The 21,768-nt window shown below is 31.9% G+C and overlaps 1 protein-coding gene across 2 annotated transcripts in view; it reads right to left on the bottom strand.

Moving 5' to 3' along the window:
- Positions 1-3,625: 3,625 nt before the first annotated feature.
- The window catches only part of LOC143055619 (protein unc-45 homolog B-like), a 30,946-nt gene continuing 12,803 nt past the window's right edge, over positions 3,626-21,768 (bottom strand). For both annotated transcript variants that reach the window (XM_076228781.1, XM_076228782.1), the window contains exons 10-21: positions 14,262-14,354; positions 11,855-11,989; positions 11,261-11,355; positions 10,878-11,019; positions 10,400-10,540; positions 9,829-9,944; positions 9,127-9,193; positions 8,396-8,512; positions 7,295-7,410; positions 6,625-6,742; positions 6,082-6,231; positions 3,626-5,134 (exon numbers count right to left, since the gene is read on the bottom strand). In XM_076228781.1, the coding sequence (XP_076084896.1) occupies positions 4,877-5,134; positions 6,082-6,231; positions 6,625-6,742; positions 7,295-7,410; positions 8,396-8,512; positions 9,127-9,193; positions 9,829-9,944; positions 10,400-10,540; positions 10,878-11,019; positions 11,261-11,355; positions 11,855-11,989; positions 14,262-14,354 (1,548 nt within the window). In that variant the 3' untranslated portion in view covers positions 3,626-4,876. The remainder of the gene's footprint in view (positions 5,135-6,081; positions 6,232-6,624; positions 6,743-7,294; positions 7,411-8,395; positions 8,513-9,126; positions 9,194-9,828; positions 9,945-10,399; positions 10,541-10,877; positions 11,020-11,260; positions 11,356-11,854; positions 11,990-14,261; positions 14,355-21,768) is intronic.

The raw sequence follows: 21,768 nt of genomic DNA, 5'->3' as shown, positions 1-21,768 counted from the left end.
TGTTGTCCTTGCAAAATCACATTTAACAATGACAAGAAATTACAAAGTAAGAATAAAATTCTTACTAAAAACAGCTCACTTTTTCATTTGCTAGATTAAAAGTTAGTTAGCCTAGGGGATTTAGTTATGGATCATTGAAGAAAAGTTTTAAGGGCAAACTATCTATAATGATTTAATACAGTAATTAACTGTGACAATAATTTTATTTAATTCTTTCTTTTGTTTTTGTTAATATTTTATTTTTATTTTACTATATTCTTCAATTTTATGTATTTTACAAATTTGTCCTGAAAAGTAATGTATAGTAATGGAAGCATTACATTGATTTTTATACGACCCCAAAAAAAATTTGGGATCGTATAATGGTATGATGTCGTCGTCTGCGTCGTCGTCCGAAGACACATTGGTTTCCGGATAATAACTTTAGTTTGAGTAAATAGATCTTTATGAAATTTTTTCAGAATTTTCAATACCACAAAAGGAAGGTTGGGATCAATTTTGGGGGTGATGGTCCCAACAGTTTAGGAATTAGGGGCCCAAAAGGGGCCCAAAACGCATTTTTCTAGTTTCAGGATAATAACTTGTGTACAAGTATTTCAATTGCTCTGAAATTATACTGCAATGTTTAAAACCACAAGTAGAAGGTTTGGAATCATTTAAGGGGTTATGGGGCCAAAGTTTAGGAATTAAGGGCCAAAAAGGGGCCAAAACAAGCATTTTTCTAGTTTCCAGACAATAACTTGTGTGTAATTGTATGGATCTCTCTAAGATTGTATCCCCAATGTACCATATTACAAAGGGGAGGCTGGAATTAAGTTTTGGGTTAATTGCCCAAAATATGTAGGAATTAGGGGCCAAAAAGAAGCATGTTTCTAGTTTCCAAACAATCATGACAATAACTTGTGTTTAAGTGTATGGTTCTCTCCGAAATTGTACTACAAGGTTCAATACTACAAAGGAAAGCATGGGATTGAGTTTAAGGGTTATTGCTCCAAGGGGGGGTTCAAAACATTAGGGGGGGGGATTTTTTGTTTACCATTTTTTAAAGGGATTCCTTTTTTTTCAAAATTTTTTAAATTTCAAATTTTGAAAAGTTTCAAGAAGAAATCTTCAATTGCACAGTATTGTGCAATAGATTTGTTAGATCTTTGACCACATTAATTTTGTGACAAAAACCTATATTATGTCAAAAATTTGATCACAATCCAAATTAAGACAGTATCAAGATTGAATATTGTGACCAAATTTGCCCCAACTGTTCAGGGTTCAACCACTGGGGTCGTATAAAGCTGCACCCTGCGGAGCACCTGGTTAACTAAAGTAATCATTACATTACATGTAATTGTAATGCAGAAAATATGCATTCCAAGGCCTGCCTGTAATGGTTTAATTGTACAAATTGTGACTTAGATGGAGAGTTGTCTCATAAGCACTTGGTATTCATACCACATCTTCTTTTATCTATTATATTGTGGATATCTGCTATAGTTCAGAGCAAGGTTATAAGTAAACTGATGGATATCACATGTGGAGCAGGATCTGCTTACCCTTTTGGAGGACCTCAGATTACCCCAGTTTTTGATTGGGTTCGTTTTGCTTTTGGTAAACTGTTGTTTATCTTTCGGTTGTTTTTCTATTTTGCCATGACCTTGTCTGTTGTTCATAGACTTAGCAGTATGAGTTTGTATATATCTTTGGTATCTTTCTCCTCTCTTTTATGACAATCAGATTGATCCCTAGTCGTATGTTTAAAAGTTCTGTGGCAATTATTTCATGCAGGATGAGAAACTATTGAAATTATTAAAAAATCAGGATGAGAAACTTTTTATTAATAAATAAATAAATTTGATGTATTTACTATCTTCTGATTGGTTAAAATTATTAGTTTTATTTTCAATGTTGTCAATTTTTATGGCGACACGCCCACTCTGCTGACGTTGTGTATTCATACGCCAACATGTGTGTACGTTGTTATTGTTAATATAAATAATATAAAAAGTTCTTTGAGCTTTATTTTTGATAGAAATTTATTTATAATGAATGGCAATAATTTATTTTGAATTTATTGAACCATAAAATTAATTTTTGACTCTTCACATTTTACATAATCCGCTTCGCGGATTATTCAATGTGACGAGTCAAAAATTAATTTTATGGTTCAATAAATGAAAAATAAATAATAGCCATTCATTAAATACAATAGGTATGTTCCGTAATACAGGGTCAAAGAGTGGGAATTTCTATTGCCACTGGATATTGAAGTTGGATATGAACAGAAGTTTAGCCTCATCACATGCCACCTACAGACCCTCATGAAAATCAGAACCAATTTTATTTGTATTAGCCCTACTACATATTAATTGGTGCATTTTCAAAGTTGAAGTCTCTATAGATTCTCTATACTAGGTTTATATGTATTTTTACTTGCCTTTGACTTGCTCACCCAAAATATCAAAAGGGGTCTTGATAGTTTTTAAGCCAAGTTTTATTTGGATGTACCAATAAACAGGAGTGCACAAGCTGAAATGTTTCACCAGCTTTACAGACCATGATTGATATTTAAGTTGAAAGTCTTTAGGATAATGGTTCTACTACAAGTGTTACATAAACTTAACTTCAGTAATTCAGTAATTCAGGTGAACCTTGCCAGACAGATATGTTCACTTTATTATCATTACATAAACCAAATATAGTTGACTTACTGCTTATAGTATCTGAGAAACCGAATTATGAAGAGTTATCTCATTGGCAATCATACCACATCTTCTTTTTTATATGAACAAGCAAAAGTTTAAGTTGACCAATGAACCATTAATATAATATCAAGATCAGATGTGAGCAATGTCCATGTAATCCATACCAAATAAAGTTGACTTATTGCTTATAGTATGCAAGAAAAGTATACTCAACACTGACCAATGAACAATGAAAACTAGGTCAAGGTTAAATGCTACCTGCAAGACAAACAAGTACACCTCAGTCATTACATACTCCAAATATAGTAGACTTATCGTCTATGGTATCGGAGAAATGGACCAAAACAAACATTTACTAACAAGCTATAAAGATGAGGTCAGATTCAAATGAAAAATGCTAGAAATACAGGCATGTACACTGTACAATCATTCCATATCTCAAATATATAGTTGACCTACTGTATATGACCTTATCAAGTAACTCATTATTGATTTATTATCCATCAAAAGCTGTGAATCATCAAATGGACATTTATACTGTTTAAAGATTATGAACATATGATGAACATATATATCTATATTTATGTGTTGAAAAACACTGGATTGTCTGAAGTAATTTAAGATCAGAAAATACAAATTCAAAATAGTTTTAATAATTTTAATTTTTATAAGAAATATACTCTTGTTTATCAAACACATTTTGGCACATATAAATACATCACTCATTCTATGCTTTACCTATTTTAGCAGGGATACAGAAATACACAGTATATATCAAACCCCTATCTGTCAAAGCAGGGATACAGTTCACACCAAAATATGCATTACATTATCCCTTACTGTCAAAGCAGGGTAACAGTTAATGCAGAAATATGCAGAATCTAAACGCTGATTTTAACAAGGATTAAGTTTTGAAATTTAAAAAAAAAAAAATGCATTTTTGAATTTCAAAAGCATTATTGTATGCAAATTTTCTGAAATCCAGGAGTCAGTTTCACAAAAAAACTTTCAACTAAGATTGGTCGCAAGTCATGAACAATTCAGTATATTTAGATCAATCATAGTCGTAAGTTTTTTTAGTGAAGCCAACTCCAGAGGTGTAAATGACATTGTTGACACATCAGTTCTTATTTTGACTAATAACATAAGGATTGTGTCTCCTACATTGTAACAATGGAAAGGTACAGGAAAGTCAATAAATTTGATAGTAGACTATTGTTTAACAATCTTGGCAATAAATGCACACAATAATTTCTGAATTTACAGTAACGTATGAAACTAAAATCTTAAAAAAATTCTCTATGACAGTGAAAATCAAGTAAAAATATATTGTTCAGATCATTCAAACAAGTAAACAAATAAATAACATTATCACCCTAATAAGTCTATATAAACTAATACACACATAAAACAATATAGTATACAAAAGTGTTAGGTTAATACAAGTTTACTTTGATCAGTTAATTTTTCACAATGATCCTTTCATATTTTTCAGTATATGAATATTCAGTAGGCATGTACATCACATGACTTTACTCCAGCATTTGATTTGTCCATCATAATTATTCAGAGTGATTTCTTTCTCATTGCACTATCACCCTGTGTATACTGTATAAAACAATAATTAAGCACCAAATATATCCGCCTGTTTTAAACAGGTTTTAATATGAAATGGGTGAATGAAAATGAGGCATGGTGATCATTTAATAAACAAATCTAGCTAACAATGAAAACTCAAACACGATTTAAATTCTTAATACTAAGAATCACAACTAGTGTTAAATTCACAGTGATGTTAATAATATTACTGACTTTAAATTATCTCCTTTTAATAGGTAAAAGAAACCACATAAAGAATATTTAATTCAACATGAAAATTATATGAAACTTCTCTGCATTTGGATTTCCCTCAGCTCACTGCTTATAACAATATTTAACATGTGTTGTTTTGACCCTGATAAAAATGTCAAATGATATGTACGATATTTTTCAAACATTGTTATATTTGCTTTTCACATTGTGACCATTTATGCTTATGGATGTTGTACTTGCACCGATAATATGAAGGGTCAACCATCATCATTAAAACAGTTATATTATCAAACAGGGAAGTTAAAAAGGTCTACAGTAAAATGAAAGTGTAAGTCATGATTTTGGCCAAACAAAAAATAGTCTCCCATTTACTTATTTGGCTTAATAATTCCATATTCTATTGCTTTTTTCAAACATTGTTCACAAAGCTCTTTTCCTCGTTGTCTTTCAGGTTCTTTCAGAATTGATATAGCCATTAGAATTTCTAACATTTGTCCTTCTAACAATTTCTCGGCTATCTCCTTGCTACTGTTAATCAAGTTTGACATGATATAACATCCACGGTGTTGGATCTCAACATTCTCATTCACAAGAAGAGACTGCAACATTTCCATATGAGGTTTGACCTGCAAAGGAAAACAAACTGCTTAATAACATACTTCACACAATTGTTTCGGATAAGGGTGAAGGTTGGTACCTATTAAAATTTAAAACGTTTGAACCCGCTGCATTTGTTTGCACCTGTCTTAAGTTGCCTGATATTCAGTAGTTGTCATTTGTTGATGTGGTTCATAAGTGTTTCTCATTTTTCGTTTATTATATAGATAAGACCGCTGGTTTTCCCATTTGAATGGTTTTACACTAGTAATTTTTGGGGTCCTTGATAGCATGCTGTTGGTGTGAGCCAAGGCGCCTTGTTGAAGAGCGTAACGTGACCTATAATAGTCTACTTTTACAAATTGTGACTTGGATGAGAGAGTTGTCTCATTGGCACTCATACCACATCTTCTTGTATCTAATTATCACATGTTCAGAGCATCCAAATTGTAAAAGTTTTTATTCAAACCTTTGATCTCCCTTCACTTGCCTAAATAAATATAGAATGTGTCCATGGAACAAGGGAAATAACTCTTAACTCTACTATAAAAGTAACTGCTAAGGGCAATAACTCTTAACCCTACTATAAAGTAACTGTTAAGGGAAATAACTCTTAACTCTACTATAAAGTAACTGCTAAGGGAAATAACTCTTAACTCTACTATAAAAGTAACTGTTAAGGGAAATAACTCTTAACTCTACTATAAAAGTAACTGCTAAGGGCAATAACTCTTAACTCTACTATAAAAGTAACTGCTAAGGAAAATAACTCTTAACTCTACTATAAAAGTAACTGCTAAGGGCAATAACTCTTAACTCTACTATAAAAGTAACTGCTAAGGGCAATAACTCTTAACTCTACTATAAAAGTAACTGCTAAGGGCAATAACTCTTAACTCTACTATAAAAGTAACTGACAAGGAAAATCACTCTTAACTCTACTCAAAAGGAAACTGAAAAGGGCAATAACTCTTACCTCTAGTACTTTTTTACAGACTATTTCACTGTGTGTCAGGACAGCCAGGGACCCAGCAGCAGCCCTGACAAGTAATGCGTCATCTTCATCACCACAATATAATACCAATAACTTAACTCGGTCGTTCTCTCCCTCAAATAGTTTTACAACCTGATAATAAAAATGAGAATATTGACTGATGTTATAAAAATTTTGCTAATTAAATCTTTTAGACATCTTTCTTGACAAAATATTATTCACCAAATTGTAGAATTTAATTTTTTCTTCAAGACGTCATAAAAAGTTTTTGTATCTATTCAAATGTGTGTAAACTGATCTACATTTTCATTTCAGTGAAAACTCCATAAATAATCTCAAATTTTGTCTTTTGTTTGACAATCCCAATAATAAATGCTAACATTTTTTTTCAAGTAATATTAAATATTTTGTCAATTCCAATATAGAAATTACACATTGAAGAATCAGTATTTAACACTCATGAGTTTACTTTTTTATCAATAGATTTTTGAGTAGGAGTGTAATAATGTAATAATCTTTACTCACTTCCTCACTCATCACCAAATTACACATACACTCCGTAGATGCTCTCTTTAACAACTCATGCTCTTCAAACATGTAATGCTCTATCTTCGAAAATCCTTTCTCTGCAAGAATCCTTTTCCTAAAAAAACACAAATGTTAACAAAACATATACTTTTGTTGTTCAAAGTAGGTAAACTTGTGTCCAAGTTCTAAACTTATTTTAATATTTAAAAGCTGATTCCCTGCTTGTACATTTTCAGGAGGGCTAATGAAACCATTTTGTAAATGCAGCTCTAGGTCCATGACTTGCCCCTTAGAGATGACTTAGAACTATGTATATAAAACAAGAATGTGTCTATAGTACACAGATGCCTCACTTGCACTATCTTTTCATAGACAAGATACATGTCTGGTGTGCTTAAATTTTAATCCTGAAATCTATGACAACTTTATTTTTATTAAAATCTGTTTTGCAGGGACCAGATACTGTCCTCAATGTTACATATAACACTGGACTTATATTATATCAGCTGTCAATCATGAGGTGAAAAGAGGATAAGAAAAGCTTACAAAGGTCATGGTATAAGTATAGCAGTAACATCCAGATCTGATCTTTGGTGATCACATGGTCAATTATCTATAGATTCCATAAATGTGTTACACATATTCTTATTGACTATAGTAATTTTACCTGACAGATTCACTGATTGATGATAAATTTGTAAGTGCTAACAATGCTTCAAAATTCTCCAATGCTGTACATTCTAAATGTAAAATGCTTAACAATGGTCTCACTAACTCATACATCTGAAATCAAATTAGTAATGTGTCATTTAATACCATAATTTATTGAAATTGTGTATAGAGAAGTTTTCCCACAAGAACAACAGATGTTGTACTAAAATAGAAAAAGTGACTGAAAATGGCAGTCTTTGGTTCCATGCCTGTCATATTTGTTTTTTTGTACACTTTTTCTTATAAATCAGGCAGTTATTTTTCTCTACCAGTAATTTAATTGTTTCGTATTTATCATGTCAGGGCCTTTTATAGCGGACTATATGGTATGGATTTTTCTTTTTGTTGCTGTTCAGTCGTCTTCAATTGCTTACATCCATGCCATTTTAACTTTAGATGACTTTCAACTCATTTGCAGTCATGCCACATCTACCTTCTGTGGATTCATTATCACGTGTTGGTTTAATATATTCGTATCTTTATTTTTGTTTACATCGCTTATATGGTCATCTGAGGTCAAATCGATAGTTAATTAGATGGTGTCTGGACTAAAATACACACGAAACGAAACCTATATATTATCTACCCCATGCTCTGTAAACTGTTTATTTTAGACTTTTGATAGTTTGGATAAATGTTTTACATTGTTATAAACCAAATATGTGAATTAGAGTCAAATCAGTTAATGATAGTGTCTCATAAGTCGTTTTCGGCTGGCATCCTTTTACTTAGAATATTAGGTTCTTATGACTTTATGTGTATATATATATATAGATATTGTAATGAATGGTGACACTTTAATAAAATAAATCTTATCTTATTATTCATTGGATACCAATTTTTCGTTGGTTTTGTGGGTACAAGTGAACCACAAATTCAAACATTCAACGAATTACAAATTTTCTCTAGTTTGTGTGCACAGATTGGGAAAACCACGAAATCAAAAACCCACAAACATGCAAGTTTTCTTCAATCCACGAAAATTGATACCCGCTAATATAGATGAATCCATAATATTTCTATATGGTCAAAGTTTAATGAAGATACTAATACTTACTCTTTGACCAGGGAAAGTTGTTTGTGGGTTCATGGTGATGGATAGTTTAGCTAAGGCATGTGATGCTTTGATCAGTCCCTTCTCTGTATTGTTCTCTATGGCTAACTTCAACAAAGCCTGAAAGTATATCAAAAATAAAATGCAAACTACATGTACATGGAACACTAATAAACCACAACAAAATATGAAACTTTGACCTTATGTATAATTTAATTTTGGATGTAACGTGTCTTCTGATTGGCTGACGTTATTTTGTTATCAGCCCATAGACACAATTTAGTCATGTGACTGTGACGTCATCAATGTTTTTCCATGGTTTTCTACGGTTATGTTAGAAAATTAAACAAACTGATGGCAGCAGAAATCTGTTAGAAATGGATTAACACCAGAAGAAATTAATTGTTAATGTGTCCATGGAACATAGTTGATGCCCGTCATGCATACAATGTTTTAAAGGGACATAACCTAAGACTCGTAAAAGTGACACAACCCTAAATTTGTACTTGATCTGAGTTTTGTGGTAATAAGCATTAATATTGTGTATAAGTTTCATAATATTTGGTTGAGGTAAACTTAAGTTACAGAATGGAAAACAAAATTAATAAAGAATTGGTGAATTATTGAAGCACATTAATTATCAAAACTATCTTTGCGCTGTAGAAATTTGATTATTTGAAAAACTCCATCATACAAAATTTTTATTTAGTGCAACCAATAAAGGCAAAACAAACCTTTGCAGCTCCTTGTTGTACAATAAGTCCTCTCAGATCTTCTTCTGTTGCTATAGCTAAATACACTCTAAAAATAAGATTTAAAGTGTAATTAATGCTATAGCTAAACATTGAATGCATTTTTATATTTGGAACAAATTAGTTCCACATATCTCCTACCTAGAACATATCTTCTGATTCAGTGGCGAAATAAAATCTAAGGCAAACTGAACACATGTTTATTAATCACTAATTGTTTTTAGAAGCTGACTATTCAATATAAACCAAACATAAGAAAATCTATCATATCCAATTAACACACATTCTCAGAAGAAAAATATTTCAGTTAAGTTGAGATTCAAAACTTCAATGAAAATTTTATTTTGGGTTGCTGTTTCTACCCCATATCTCTTCAAGTCATACCTATAATGACAAGTGGCTAATATTATATGCATCTTCACAATTAAATTAAGAACAAATAAACCTTGCTTCATACAAAGAACCACACTCTGTTTGTTTTTTAGTGTGCGAAATCATCCGGTAACCTTTTGAATGAATAAATGACACTCTTGCTACATGTACACATTATTCACTCTTGAGTGAATATGCAAGCATGCAAAAAAAGACAACCAAGGCAGTTATAGTTGCTAACCAGTATATACCCTGCTTTTCATCTTCTATGACAATGGTCAATAAAACATATAAAGGGAAGTAACTCATTACCTGCTAATTAATTCCCTGCTTGCTATACTATCAGTGTTACATAAAGCTACTAAGGCACTACATACACCAGCTTCAGCTACTTTGTGAACTCTCGCTTTAATATGTTCTGGCTTATCCTGAAAATATTAAAAAGTAAAATTTTATAAAATTACAAATACAAAGAAACGCAATATAAATATTTCATTTCTTTTTCTTTCATTCAAACTATTTTCTGTCAGAACACCAATATTTATCATTGATCACAAGCTTTGATAGGGATTTTGAACATGACGTTTGAGAATACTTCTTAACAATCCTACCAAACTTAAAATAATTTCAATTTTCATATTGCAAACTTCTCATTTTTAACAGTGTAAATCTTGTATTCCAAAGTACTGAAAAAACTCTGATGTTTGTTTGTCACATATTCTCTAAGTGGTTTATCTTTAAACTATTTTTCATGTTTTTGAAAATGCCATGAAAAAGGGCATCATATCTATCACAAAATTCAAGATAAAAAAACAAAGAACATGTAACTACATTTGTTACATTTATAATGAATCAGTATTTTCTAAAATACAACTCTACTAACCAAGTCATGTTTTTCAGGTACATGCTGTTTGGCAAATTTGGCGAGTTCCACCAACTCTGGTTCTACATCCTTCACATCATAACTATTGGTTACATTGACAAAAACAGTGGCTGCTGGGTACAACACATTTTTGTCTGAGGCCTGAAACAGAGAGATGAAAATTAATATCATTCTATCTAGAGTTATCTCTCCTTGGTCAATCCTGATCCAAATTATTATCAAATCAACAACTGCATTTCAATAAAAGGTCAAATCATTTTATGTAAGGAGATTTAGGTAGAATTAAAAAAAACAATAAGGAACCATTTGGTCAAAAAATTCAAATCACAATGCAAAGATTTGCTTAAATAAAATCAATATTGAGATACTCAAGAGCTGCCTTTAAAAAAACCAGTGCAACATTTTTAGAATATAAAAGATATAAAAAGAGAAAGGAAAACTCATTTGCTTTAGAAATAGACCATTATTGAAAACTTACTGTTGTGACTTCAATAAGTGATTTCAATGCTGGTGTATCATTAACCAATTCTTCCTTGATATCAGCGTCTAACGTCAGGTAGGCTAATCCTTCTGTTGCCCATCGCCTTATTTCTATGTCCTTACTGGGATTTACTAAAAACCTGAAAAGTAAAGAAATAAAAGAAATGAGAAGACATTTTAATACCCACAAATAGTTAAAATTACTGGGGTTTTTAAATGTTAACCCCTACATTGTACATTCATGTATAAATTTAAATCTAAATTGGTGTACTATGTATGGAACCTTCTGGTATCTGCTTAGAACTTAAAAATCTTCAAAAATGACGGTGCAAAATCTTCCCCTTTGATATGAAATAGTGGTTCTATATCTAAATGACTTACTTTCTACAAACTTTGGCTAAGGTCATGGTGGAACCTTCTGCTAACTGTTTATCACTGGCATCAGACCCTCCTGCTGAGCCTAATTTACATAATCCCTGAAAAGTAAAAGAATTATCATAGCAATAAATGCAACTTTCATTCTGTTGCAGTCACCATTTCATTTATTCAATTAAGAATTAAATCATTTGAAGATGGAGTTTTTTCATGGTTCCTCAATTTCAAAGGCAAAAGGTTGGCAGTTTTGTTGTTTCATTTGTGAAATAAATTGCAACCTTTGATACTTCATATAACAATTAATTAACAACAAAAAGTTAATAGTTTTTAAACTTTAAACTACAATATCACAGATGTTATATTGATTATGATCTAACGTCATATGTCATATAGAAAAGTGCAAAAAAAAAGGTATCTGCATTTAAATTCTTAATACTGTTAATTTTGGAAATTATTGCGAGGTTTATATTAATGTGAATAATCATTAAAGGAGAGAGTGAGTATAGAAATAATATCTCATATTTTAATATCCAATACATATATCTGTAGGTAAATTTCAATAATTAAAATCACATTTTTGTCATTACTTCAAAAACTTACCACAAGTGCACGAACTTTGACCTGGTCGTCTGCTTCTTTAATTAACTGTTGTAACAATGGTACAGCTTTGGCCAGGAGACCAGTACATTTATCCTTCTTTGAAGCAGAATGAACAATAGCTTCTACTGCTACTTGCTGAAAAATAAAATATAAGTTACACTCAGGGACTGTTCCATTACAATGGTGAGTAAGTGTAGGGAGAAATTTCCAGAACTTTTCTCCAACCAACATACCTCCTTAGCAGTGATCTGGAAGGATTTTTTCTCTATGGGCCCAGGGCCCCACAAAATTAAATTCAAGGGGCCATTTTAAAAAATAATGGGCCATTTGAATTGACTACAGTGAAAAAAGTAAAAAGTGTATATCTCGGCAAAGAGATGGTGGTACTTACCTTTATGATTTTAAATAATATTATAGATTATTGTCCCTGTGATTTTGTTATTTCAATTCAACAAAGAATGTAAAATGATTTCTTCCATACCAGATAATATTTAAGATATCCTTTATTTACAATGTATCTACTGCTACTGTTGTCTTGTTATGTGCATGGGTTTTTTTACATTAAATTTGGGTCTTCGTCGATACCATACATATACCCGACGTTCCGTATTAGAGGACGTATTTGGCATTTCCTCTGCACTTATTGTATTATTATTACTTCATCACGATGACAACAATAACAGCAGAGAGTATCATTAATTGATAAAACAAAACAACAATTCGCTGAAGGCATGTTTACAAAATGTCAAAACAAGCCAAAGACCAAAAAGTGACAAGGACAGTTAGTCGCCTTTTATGGAGACAAAAACTATATTCATAAAAAGGCTTTGGGGTTTTTCAACGAAAAAGTAGCAAGCTGAACTAAGTTAAAAGATAATAATTAGAGACAAATCTCGTCTGTACTAGCCAAAGTTTACAAATTTAAGGTTGTAAAAAATCATATCATGAATGATAGTTAATTACGTTTTTTGGGTAATCAGTTACACCCCATGGTTATATCATTTCCATAGGAAAACACCCGAGACGTCCCAAAAATATATAGGTGCTCCTATCATTGGAGGAACATTACACAGTTGTGTACACACACATGGCGGCACGGAACACGATCGGAAATCCATTTGACGATATCTAAACGTATCGAAACGAAGTGAAAAATATCGTGCGCCACGTGGGCGCTTACATAAGTCACTCTATGCGCCATTTCTGGTCCATATGCGCTATAGGCACAGGGCGCACGACCTTCCCGATCACTGCTTAGTGTAATTTAGCATAAAATAAATGGAATATAACTTTAAATGATCCACATCATGTTCAGATATGAAGCTGCTGTTTCTACCTACCATGTCAAATAAATGGAATAGACCTTATCGCTATTTGTCTGCAATTACAGGAGATAACAAAAGTTCTCGTAAAATTTTGATGACATAATAGAAAATATCTAAAGCCACAATGAAAAAGTTATTGTAGTATGATGTAAAAAGTTCAATCGAAACAGATTCATTGGTCCAGTGGAACAGATTTCCAAATAGTGATAAGGTGTATGGTCATCTGTAAATTTGTTATTTTTCAAACTTATTACATTTTGGTTGTAATAAAACAATGAGTGCTTTATTAATTTAATTTGTTATCTTGAATGACTTTATTTCTCATAAAATTACAATTACATAGTTATATGGTTGAAATCCAATGATATCGAATTTCTTTTAAAATACTCTGGTTTTACTACTGTGGTGACATGAAGAAAACAAGATCATGTCCCATGACATCACATACAAAAAACAAAACAAATCATGCTGTATGGGTTTGCTCATTGTTGCAGGCTGTACAGTGACATATAGTTGTTAATTAATACCATATCTACTTATTTTGGGATTACATAGCATCAAAATTTGCTTACAAAATTAGAAAAGTGGAAAATCAATTTTAAGTTACATTTTGCATATTAGGTTTCTCAGATGAAGACATTTAACTTCAAATATTTAAAACTCATCAGTAAAATAAACTTGTAAAAGCTGTAGAGATCTTTTACTGCTATCCAGATGGTTTGTTTTTTCCTTTACCACAGATCTACTAAGTCCATACCTGATGTAAAAGATTGTATATAACAAGGTTTAATCCACCATTTTCTACATAAGAAAATGTCTGTACCAAGTCAGGAATATGACAGTTGTTATCAATTCTTTTGATGTGTTTTAACTTTTGACTTTGCCATTTGAATAGGGACTTTCCGTTTTGAATTTTCCTCGTTTTCAGTATTTTTCTGAAATTACTTCTTTTTCTATATCCAACTGAATTAAAAACTAGACAAAGTGATGCTCCTCCCACTCCATTCTGAAATAACTGTATTATAACAAAGTCAATGTGAGACTTTCTTTACAATATTACTGTGTCTGGGAGTCTGTCTTACCTGATGTAGAGGATTTTTACTGCTGGCCAGATGTAACATAATGTCAGTTACACCTTCAAAACTCAATATCACATTCCCAACTTCATATGGACCCTGTAATAAAATAATAATAATAAATTTTAAAGATATCAAACAACATACACTGATAAATTTGCAACATAATAAAATATATTACTTGTAATAATAATAATATACCCTGTACAACATGAACATGTATACTTCATATGGACCTATAAAACATTAAATCAAAGCGCTGTAAGCACTGTAGGCAGTTAACCAAAAACCAAGGCAAACATAATTATGAAAACTGTGGCAATGTTGCTTCAACTTGTTTTTAAAGATTTAAAAGAACAAATATTAAACATTCATATATAATTGTACATTTATGTTCATTTAATGAATTAATCATTAAGGCAAATAATTCATATTTTATCACGGTTTTCAATAGCAACGCAAATGACCACGAATGGTCATGAGTCTTTCATGACTCAGCAGTGGTACAAATTTGCAATGATTGCAGTTCTTCTAGTTGATCGTAATTGTTCGTATTAGTTGGCTGTTAGTAGTTCAAGTTGACTTTAGTACGAGTTTGTAAAAGTATGAATGGACTTGCTTCCCTGGAAAGAAAACTGAGTTTGTGTTGTACAGTACAAAAGTTATGAGACACAAATCAGACAAATGTTTACAACTATAGGGATCAATGGTGAGGTCTGACTGACCTGTCCATAGTAAATGTAAATGACTTCCACCTTCACCCCAAGTCCATGATGTCTAAGTTTGGAATAAAATGACAGGTGTTAGGGTCTAGAAAAGTGATATGCATATGTGTCGCCTATGAGATTGACCTTGTATGTCATTCAATCTTTTTTGAAATGACAAACAGGAATGAATATGGTTTAGGCGTTGGTATCTTAATATTTTACAAGTTCAAAAAACACACACAAGAGGATGTGGGCTGACCCTAGGGACTACTCCTATTTTTCATTTGATTTTTTATATTGTCCCATACATGAATATATATGGTTTATGGGTGGGGATCTCGACCGTTATCAAGTTTTCAGACCCAAGTGACTTCCGCTATATTTCATTTGATATGTTTTATTGTTCAATACATGAATATATATGGTTGAGGGGTGGGGATCTCATCTGTTTCTAATTTATCAAACAGGAGTGGGTAGGGTGACCCTAAGGACACTCCCTATATTTCATTTGATTAGTTCTCATATATGAATATACATATGGTTTAATTTAAAGGTGGGGATCTCGACTGTTTCCAATTTCTCATCAGGAGGGGTGGGGTGACTGCAGGGACTCCATCTATATTTCATTTAATTTAGAGTTGGGGATCCCAACTGTTTCCAAGTTCTTAAACATGAGGGGTAGGGTGACCACAGGGACTTCCCCTATATTTCAATTGATTTGTTATATAGTCTTATACATGAGTATATATGGTTAAGGGGTAATGATCTCGAATTTTTACAAGTTCTTAAACAGGAGGGTGTACAGTGACCATAGGGACCCCCTTTTAATTCATTTGATTTGTAATATTGTCCCATACATAAATATATATTGTTTAAGATTGTGGATCTCGACTGTTATAAATTCTCAATCAGAAAGGGGTAGAGTGGCCCCAGGAACTCCACATATATTTCATATGATTTGTTATATTGTCCCATACATGAATATATATGGTTTAGAGGTGGGGATCATTACCGTTACCAAGTTCTCAAACAGGAGGGGTGGGTGACCCCCAGGGAATCCCCCTATATTTTATTTGATTAGTTATATTGTCCCATACATGAAGAAATATGGTTTAGGGTTGAGGATCTCGAATGTTTCCAAGTTCTCAAACAGGAGGGTTTACAGTGACCCTAGGGACCCCCTTATTGTCCCATACATGAATATATATGGTTTAAGATAGGGGATCTCAACCGTTTTCAAATTTTCATACCGGAAGGGGAAGAGTGGCCCCATGAACTCCACCTATATTTCATATGATTTGTTATATTGTCCCATACATGAATATATATGGTTTAGGGGTGGGGATCTCGACTGTTTCCAAGTTCTAAAATATGAGGGGTGGGGCGACCCTAGGGACTTCCCCTATATTTCATTTGATTAGTTATTTAGTCTCATACATGAATGTATATGGTTGATGGGTGGGGGATCTCATCCGTTTCAAAGTTATCAAACAGGAGGAGGTAGAGTGGCCCAATGGACTCCACCTGTATATCAAATGATTTGCTTACATTCAGGTATCATATAATATAGTTGCACTATTTGTGCCTGTCCCAAGTCAGCAGCCTGTAATTCAGTGGTTGTCGTTTGTTTTTGTGTTACAAATTTGTTTTTTGTTATTTTTTTTTTATATAAATAGGGCCGTTAGTCGTTTGAATTGTTTTACATTGTCTTATTGCTTTTTATAGCTGACTATGTGGTATGGGCTTTGCTCATTGGTGAAGGGTGTACGATGACCTATTGTTGTTAATGTCTGTGTCATTTTGGTCTCTTGTGGATAGTTGTCTCATTGGCAATCATACCACATCTTTTTTTTTATATAAGAAACTTCCAGCTATTTTAACTGACCTATCAAAATTGAGAAGAAAAAAATATCCCTTGAAATTGCAGTAATATGTTTGACTTGAAAAGCATCTAACATGCATTACCAACATTTATCACTAATAAAGAAAATTTATACTGTTACCAGGAACATATATATTGTTAGATAAACTGTTCCAAGCTGTCACGTTGTACTGGATTTTGACATTAAAATTGGTGTACAAAATATTTTCTGCTTTTTCTTTCTTTTACATATATCTTTTGGTTTTCAATTCTAGTGTTTATATTTATTTACCATGCATAGATGTATTTTGTCACCTGTCTGGATTTTTTTAGTTGATATACAAAACCCGGGATTACCCTTATCCGCTTCCGAAATCGGATCCGATATTGTAATTGTCTTCTCGCGGCAGCCATTTTGTTTTCAATGTTGTTTTTGACATATAGTGAGATACGATTTTACTCGGATTTACACATAATATTTCGGCGATTTTCTGCATAAAGCTAGCGGTTGAGCAAATTGAACATCGCTGTCATGAATAGTAATGATGAAAATAAGTTTGAGATCGTTTATTAGGACACTTTGGTAAAAATATTTGCAAAGTTAATTTTTTATTTTCTTTCAAGGTCCGTCGGGCATGTCGGGCGTAGCTAGTAACCAAGTAGAAAGTCCGACTGCAAAAGTGGAAGGTCGCAGACCTCGGACCACCGCTAATTTGAACCCCTGCGTTCAAATTGAAAAGATACGAAAATTTCGTCTTCTAATTCAAAATTGCCGCCAACAGCGTGATCAGTTGAACTTATATTAATAGACTACTGACGTAGTTGACTACGTATTGACGACAAACAATATTCCTACGACTTTTGCAATTTGGGAAATCTTAACTACTTGTCTTAAGAGATTTTCGGCGGTTAAATATTTCCTACATTTGTTCTTTGACATCTTAGCCAAAAGCTCAGGGGAGAATAAACTACATAAGGATTCCTAATGTGCTCTACTTCCTATGTGCAACTTCAAAACTTTTGGGAAAATCGACGATCATTTAAGGTTTTTCTGGTCATATTTTTTGTAATTCAGAATGAAAAGTATGAAAAAACTGTCCAATAAGTTATAAATAATATAGTAGCCAGCTAGATGATAACAATGGCACGTATATTTCAGCATTTATTGGGTAGAACACAAATCCAGGGTGCTCGCATAAGGCAGCTTAACTGCCTAAAAACAAAAATGTGTCCCAAGTACACGGATGCCCCACTTGCACTATCATTTTCTATGTTCAGTGGACTGTGAAATTGGGGTAAAACCCTAATTTGGCATTAAATTTAGAAAGATCATATCATAGGGAACATGTGTACTAAGTTTCAATTGGATTTGACTTCAACTTCATCAAAAACTACCTTGACCAAAAACTTTAACTTGAAGCAGGACGAACGGATGGACAAAACAGACAAACTAACGGACTGACGAACAGACGAACAAACGGACGGACGAACAGACCCACAGACCAGAAAACATAATGCCCTTCTACTATCGTAGGTGGGGCATAATAATAAGAAATTTTATATGTCTCAAACAGTCTACTCTGATAACTTTGTAATAAAATACAATATAATACTACATATATAGACCCTGTACAACATGAACATGTTTACTTCATATGGACCCTATATAACATTAAATATGACTCTCAGAGGTCTCAAACAGCATGCACTCATGACATTGTTTTTAAGAAATTGTCATTTTTTTAGAAACATATAAGCTCTTAGTCTAATTTGTTAATTTTTTCAAAACATCAAATTCCTTGAAAAGACTATTTTTTCACATGGCATTGCAGTTGACAAACTTTGACAAGAAAAATTTTATTACCCTCCCTAAATATGTTCTTTTTACACCTTTTTTTATTGTTAATTCTTTTTTTGCTACAAAAGTATTAAATGAATATATTTGGAGTCACTTCCATAAAATGGGTGGCGATTATTTTAGAACAATAACTTCAACAATTGTAAGGAATAATCTATTTAAAATCTTGTGTTAAACAAAAATTAGTTTATCAAACAATATATTTATTTCTGAAACTGCACTAAGCTCATTAAACATTTTTTTTTCAATAATAGTTCAATACTTTAACCAAGTATCTCAATATTTCCTATATGAAACCATAAAACAATTAAATAGAAGTATATTTTGTTCCTTAAGTTAGTACAACAATACTTTCTATGTCTGAACACCCACCTATGGGAAATCCTGTTTTTATTTTATTCCATGGCCTTATGTTTGTGCACTCTTTAAGGATACTCAAAGTAAATATATCATCTTCTGAGAACTTTTTAATTTTTAAAACTTTTAATTTTTTTTATATAAAAAGTATATTATATCAAGAACTGACTTTATTCCATTGCCTTATGAGTGCCCTTTTTAAGGACACCCAAAATATCTATATCATATTCTGAGAACTTTTTAATTTTCAACTTTTTGTTTAAACATTTATTATATCAAGAATTGATATTTCTTTAAAATTTATACTTGTAAATGGAATATCCCATAACTTTTAATGACAATTCAACTGAACAATCTAAATCAACATAAATTTAAGTTCATATTTTGTGATTTTAATTTATATTTTTAATAATTTTCTTGTGAATCAAACATTTTGGCAAAATCATCTGTACAAGGACTACTTGGGACTTCTATTTGAAAAAAAGATGTCTTGAAACAGCTTCCAAAAACAGGACAAAATACCTCTGATTTATTCTTATGATATAAGGTAAGTTTTCTGTCATGGAGAATAGAGTGAGTGGTATAAAGAAATTTGGATGTCTCTAAACTGTTGATTCTAATTGGTTTTAGTACTCCTAAAGACGTCCAGTATGGGGTCAATTAGATCGAAACTGGTTAGGCTTTATCATCATCAGGCGCTGTTATGAAGTAGTAACGGCATATATTTTCCTAAAGTTTTCTGTCATGATTGAATGTACTGAAGGGGGAGACAGCAAGTCTTTTGTCCATAAAACTGTCATACTTGTACCACCAAATCACTACTATGATAATCATAGTACATCACATTCGGTTGCTTAGGAAAAAGGGTTGAAATAAAATATACCCATGAATTTGACAGATGTCCAAGTAGAAAATTAATCCTACATTTCATTGCAGAAAAAAAATTCTGAGTCATAAACATATATCTTCTGTCTTTCAAAGCACCATTTTTTAATTTTTTTTTATGTTTCTATAGAATATTTGAGAAACTTGAGGTTACATGGTTAAAGCTTGTACACAGGAAAAAAGGGGTGAATATTATTTGATTGGTTAACTAACTTCTAGTGATAAATTATCATCTTAAATGCAATGAAATGTTATGTGAAAAATTATTTATAGAAGTGGACAGGATAACAATTTACTCATTCAAAGTATTTTTTTTATTTCAAACAATGAAAAATTCTGTTCAATTTTTTGAAAAGTGAAAATTTAACAAAGACAAATAGGGAAAGACCAAATTATAATGTTTGGAACCTTACAATTTGTTTAAGGTTGTACCAAACACCTTGACTAGAATTTATTTGGCTGTTCAACAATGTTCAAATTTATTATAATTTTGACAAATGTAACCAGGTGCTCCACAGGGCGCAGCTTTATACGACCGCAGAGGTCGAACCCTGAACAGTTGGCAGCAGTCCTTTTGCGCCAATTACTGTTTTTCAGGGGTATCATTTGCGCCAAATTTTATTTTCAAAATGTATCAATTGCGCCAATATTTGGAACTCATTTGCGCCAATTTACTTGTACATATATCTATCATAAATATTAATGATTGCTAAATATGTATTCTTATGTTTGCCCCAAAAGGTATCACATGTTAGGAGATATTTCACCATAAAGACGAGTTTCTGAAGAGAATTAAATGACTTAAGCAGCATTAGACAGCCAATGTACAGAGAGAGAATAAAACTTATTGCTTTGCTTAACAAAGATATGCCAATATAGAAAATAGAAGTTTTTGCTCTTTATGTTTTAGCCACAAATGTTGATGACACAGAGCTTTGTTCCCACCATGCGTATGTGCTTTATTATTATTATGAACTATTATTAACTATTTTATGGATTTCATCCTTCAATGTCTGTGTTTTTGGACAATAAAAAGAAGTTAAAAGCTACTACATAGTTTAAATTGGGAAGTTTCTTTTAACTGGCGCAATCGTATGTTTTATTTTTGGCGCAAATGAAACCATCTAATTTTAAAACATGTGGCGCAAACGTAGCATTTGAGAAAAAAAGTTGTGGCGCAAAAGGACGCATTTTTGGCGCAAACGGATCTCTCCCAAACAGTTGGGGCAAGTATGGACAAAACATTCAAGTGTGATACAGCTCTGAATTTGGATTGTGATCAAATTTTTGACATTACATGGGTTTTTTTTACACAAAACAAATGTCAAGATTTTACAAATCAATTAAAGATTTCTTCTTCAAACTTTTTAAATCTAAAATTAAATAGTTGACACAGCATAGGTTTCTGACACAGAATGAATGTGGTCTAATGAACTTAAAAGTTTTTGTTTGCCTTTGAGCAATTCACTATGCTGTTGAATATTAATCCTCTCAAAAAAATGTTTGAAGAAATTTTCTTTTTATTTATGAAATCTGAAATGAGAAAAATTTAAACCCCCCCCCCCTTTTTTTTCACATCCCCGTTTCCCTTTTTCCAAAACTGATATCAATTCAAATTTCTAATGGAGTTTGCAACAATAACTACTCTTTTAGATACATCATAAAATATTAAAATGTAAAATAAAGTGCTTGTTATCACTGAATGGTAAAGATTGGTTGGTAGTTAAAGTGAATATACATTGTTTATTGTATAAAACAATAAAAAAAACTTCATCAGCAACATTTTATATTGGCAAATTTCCAATGAAGTTATTTACATAAAGTTATTGGCAAATAAAAATAGAA

This window comes from Mytilus galloprovincialis, chromosome 12 (genome assembly GCF_965363235.1).
Source record: "Mytilus galloprovincialis chromosome 12, xbMytGall1.hap1.1, whole genome shotgun sequence".
In the NCBI taxonomy this organism is placed as follows: domain Eukaryota; kingdom Metazoa; phylum Mollusca; class Bivalvia; order Mytilida; family Mytilidae; genus Mytilus; species Mytilus galloprovincialis.
This window is presented reverse-complemented; position numbering and strand designations above follow the sequence as displayed.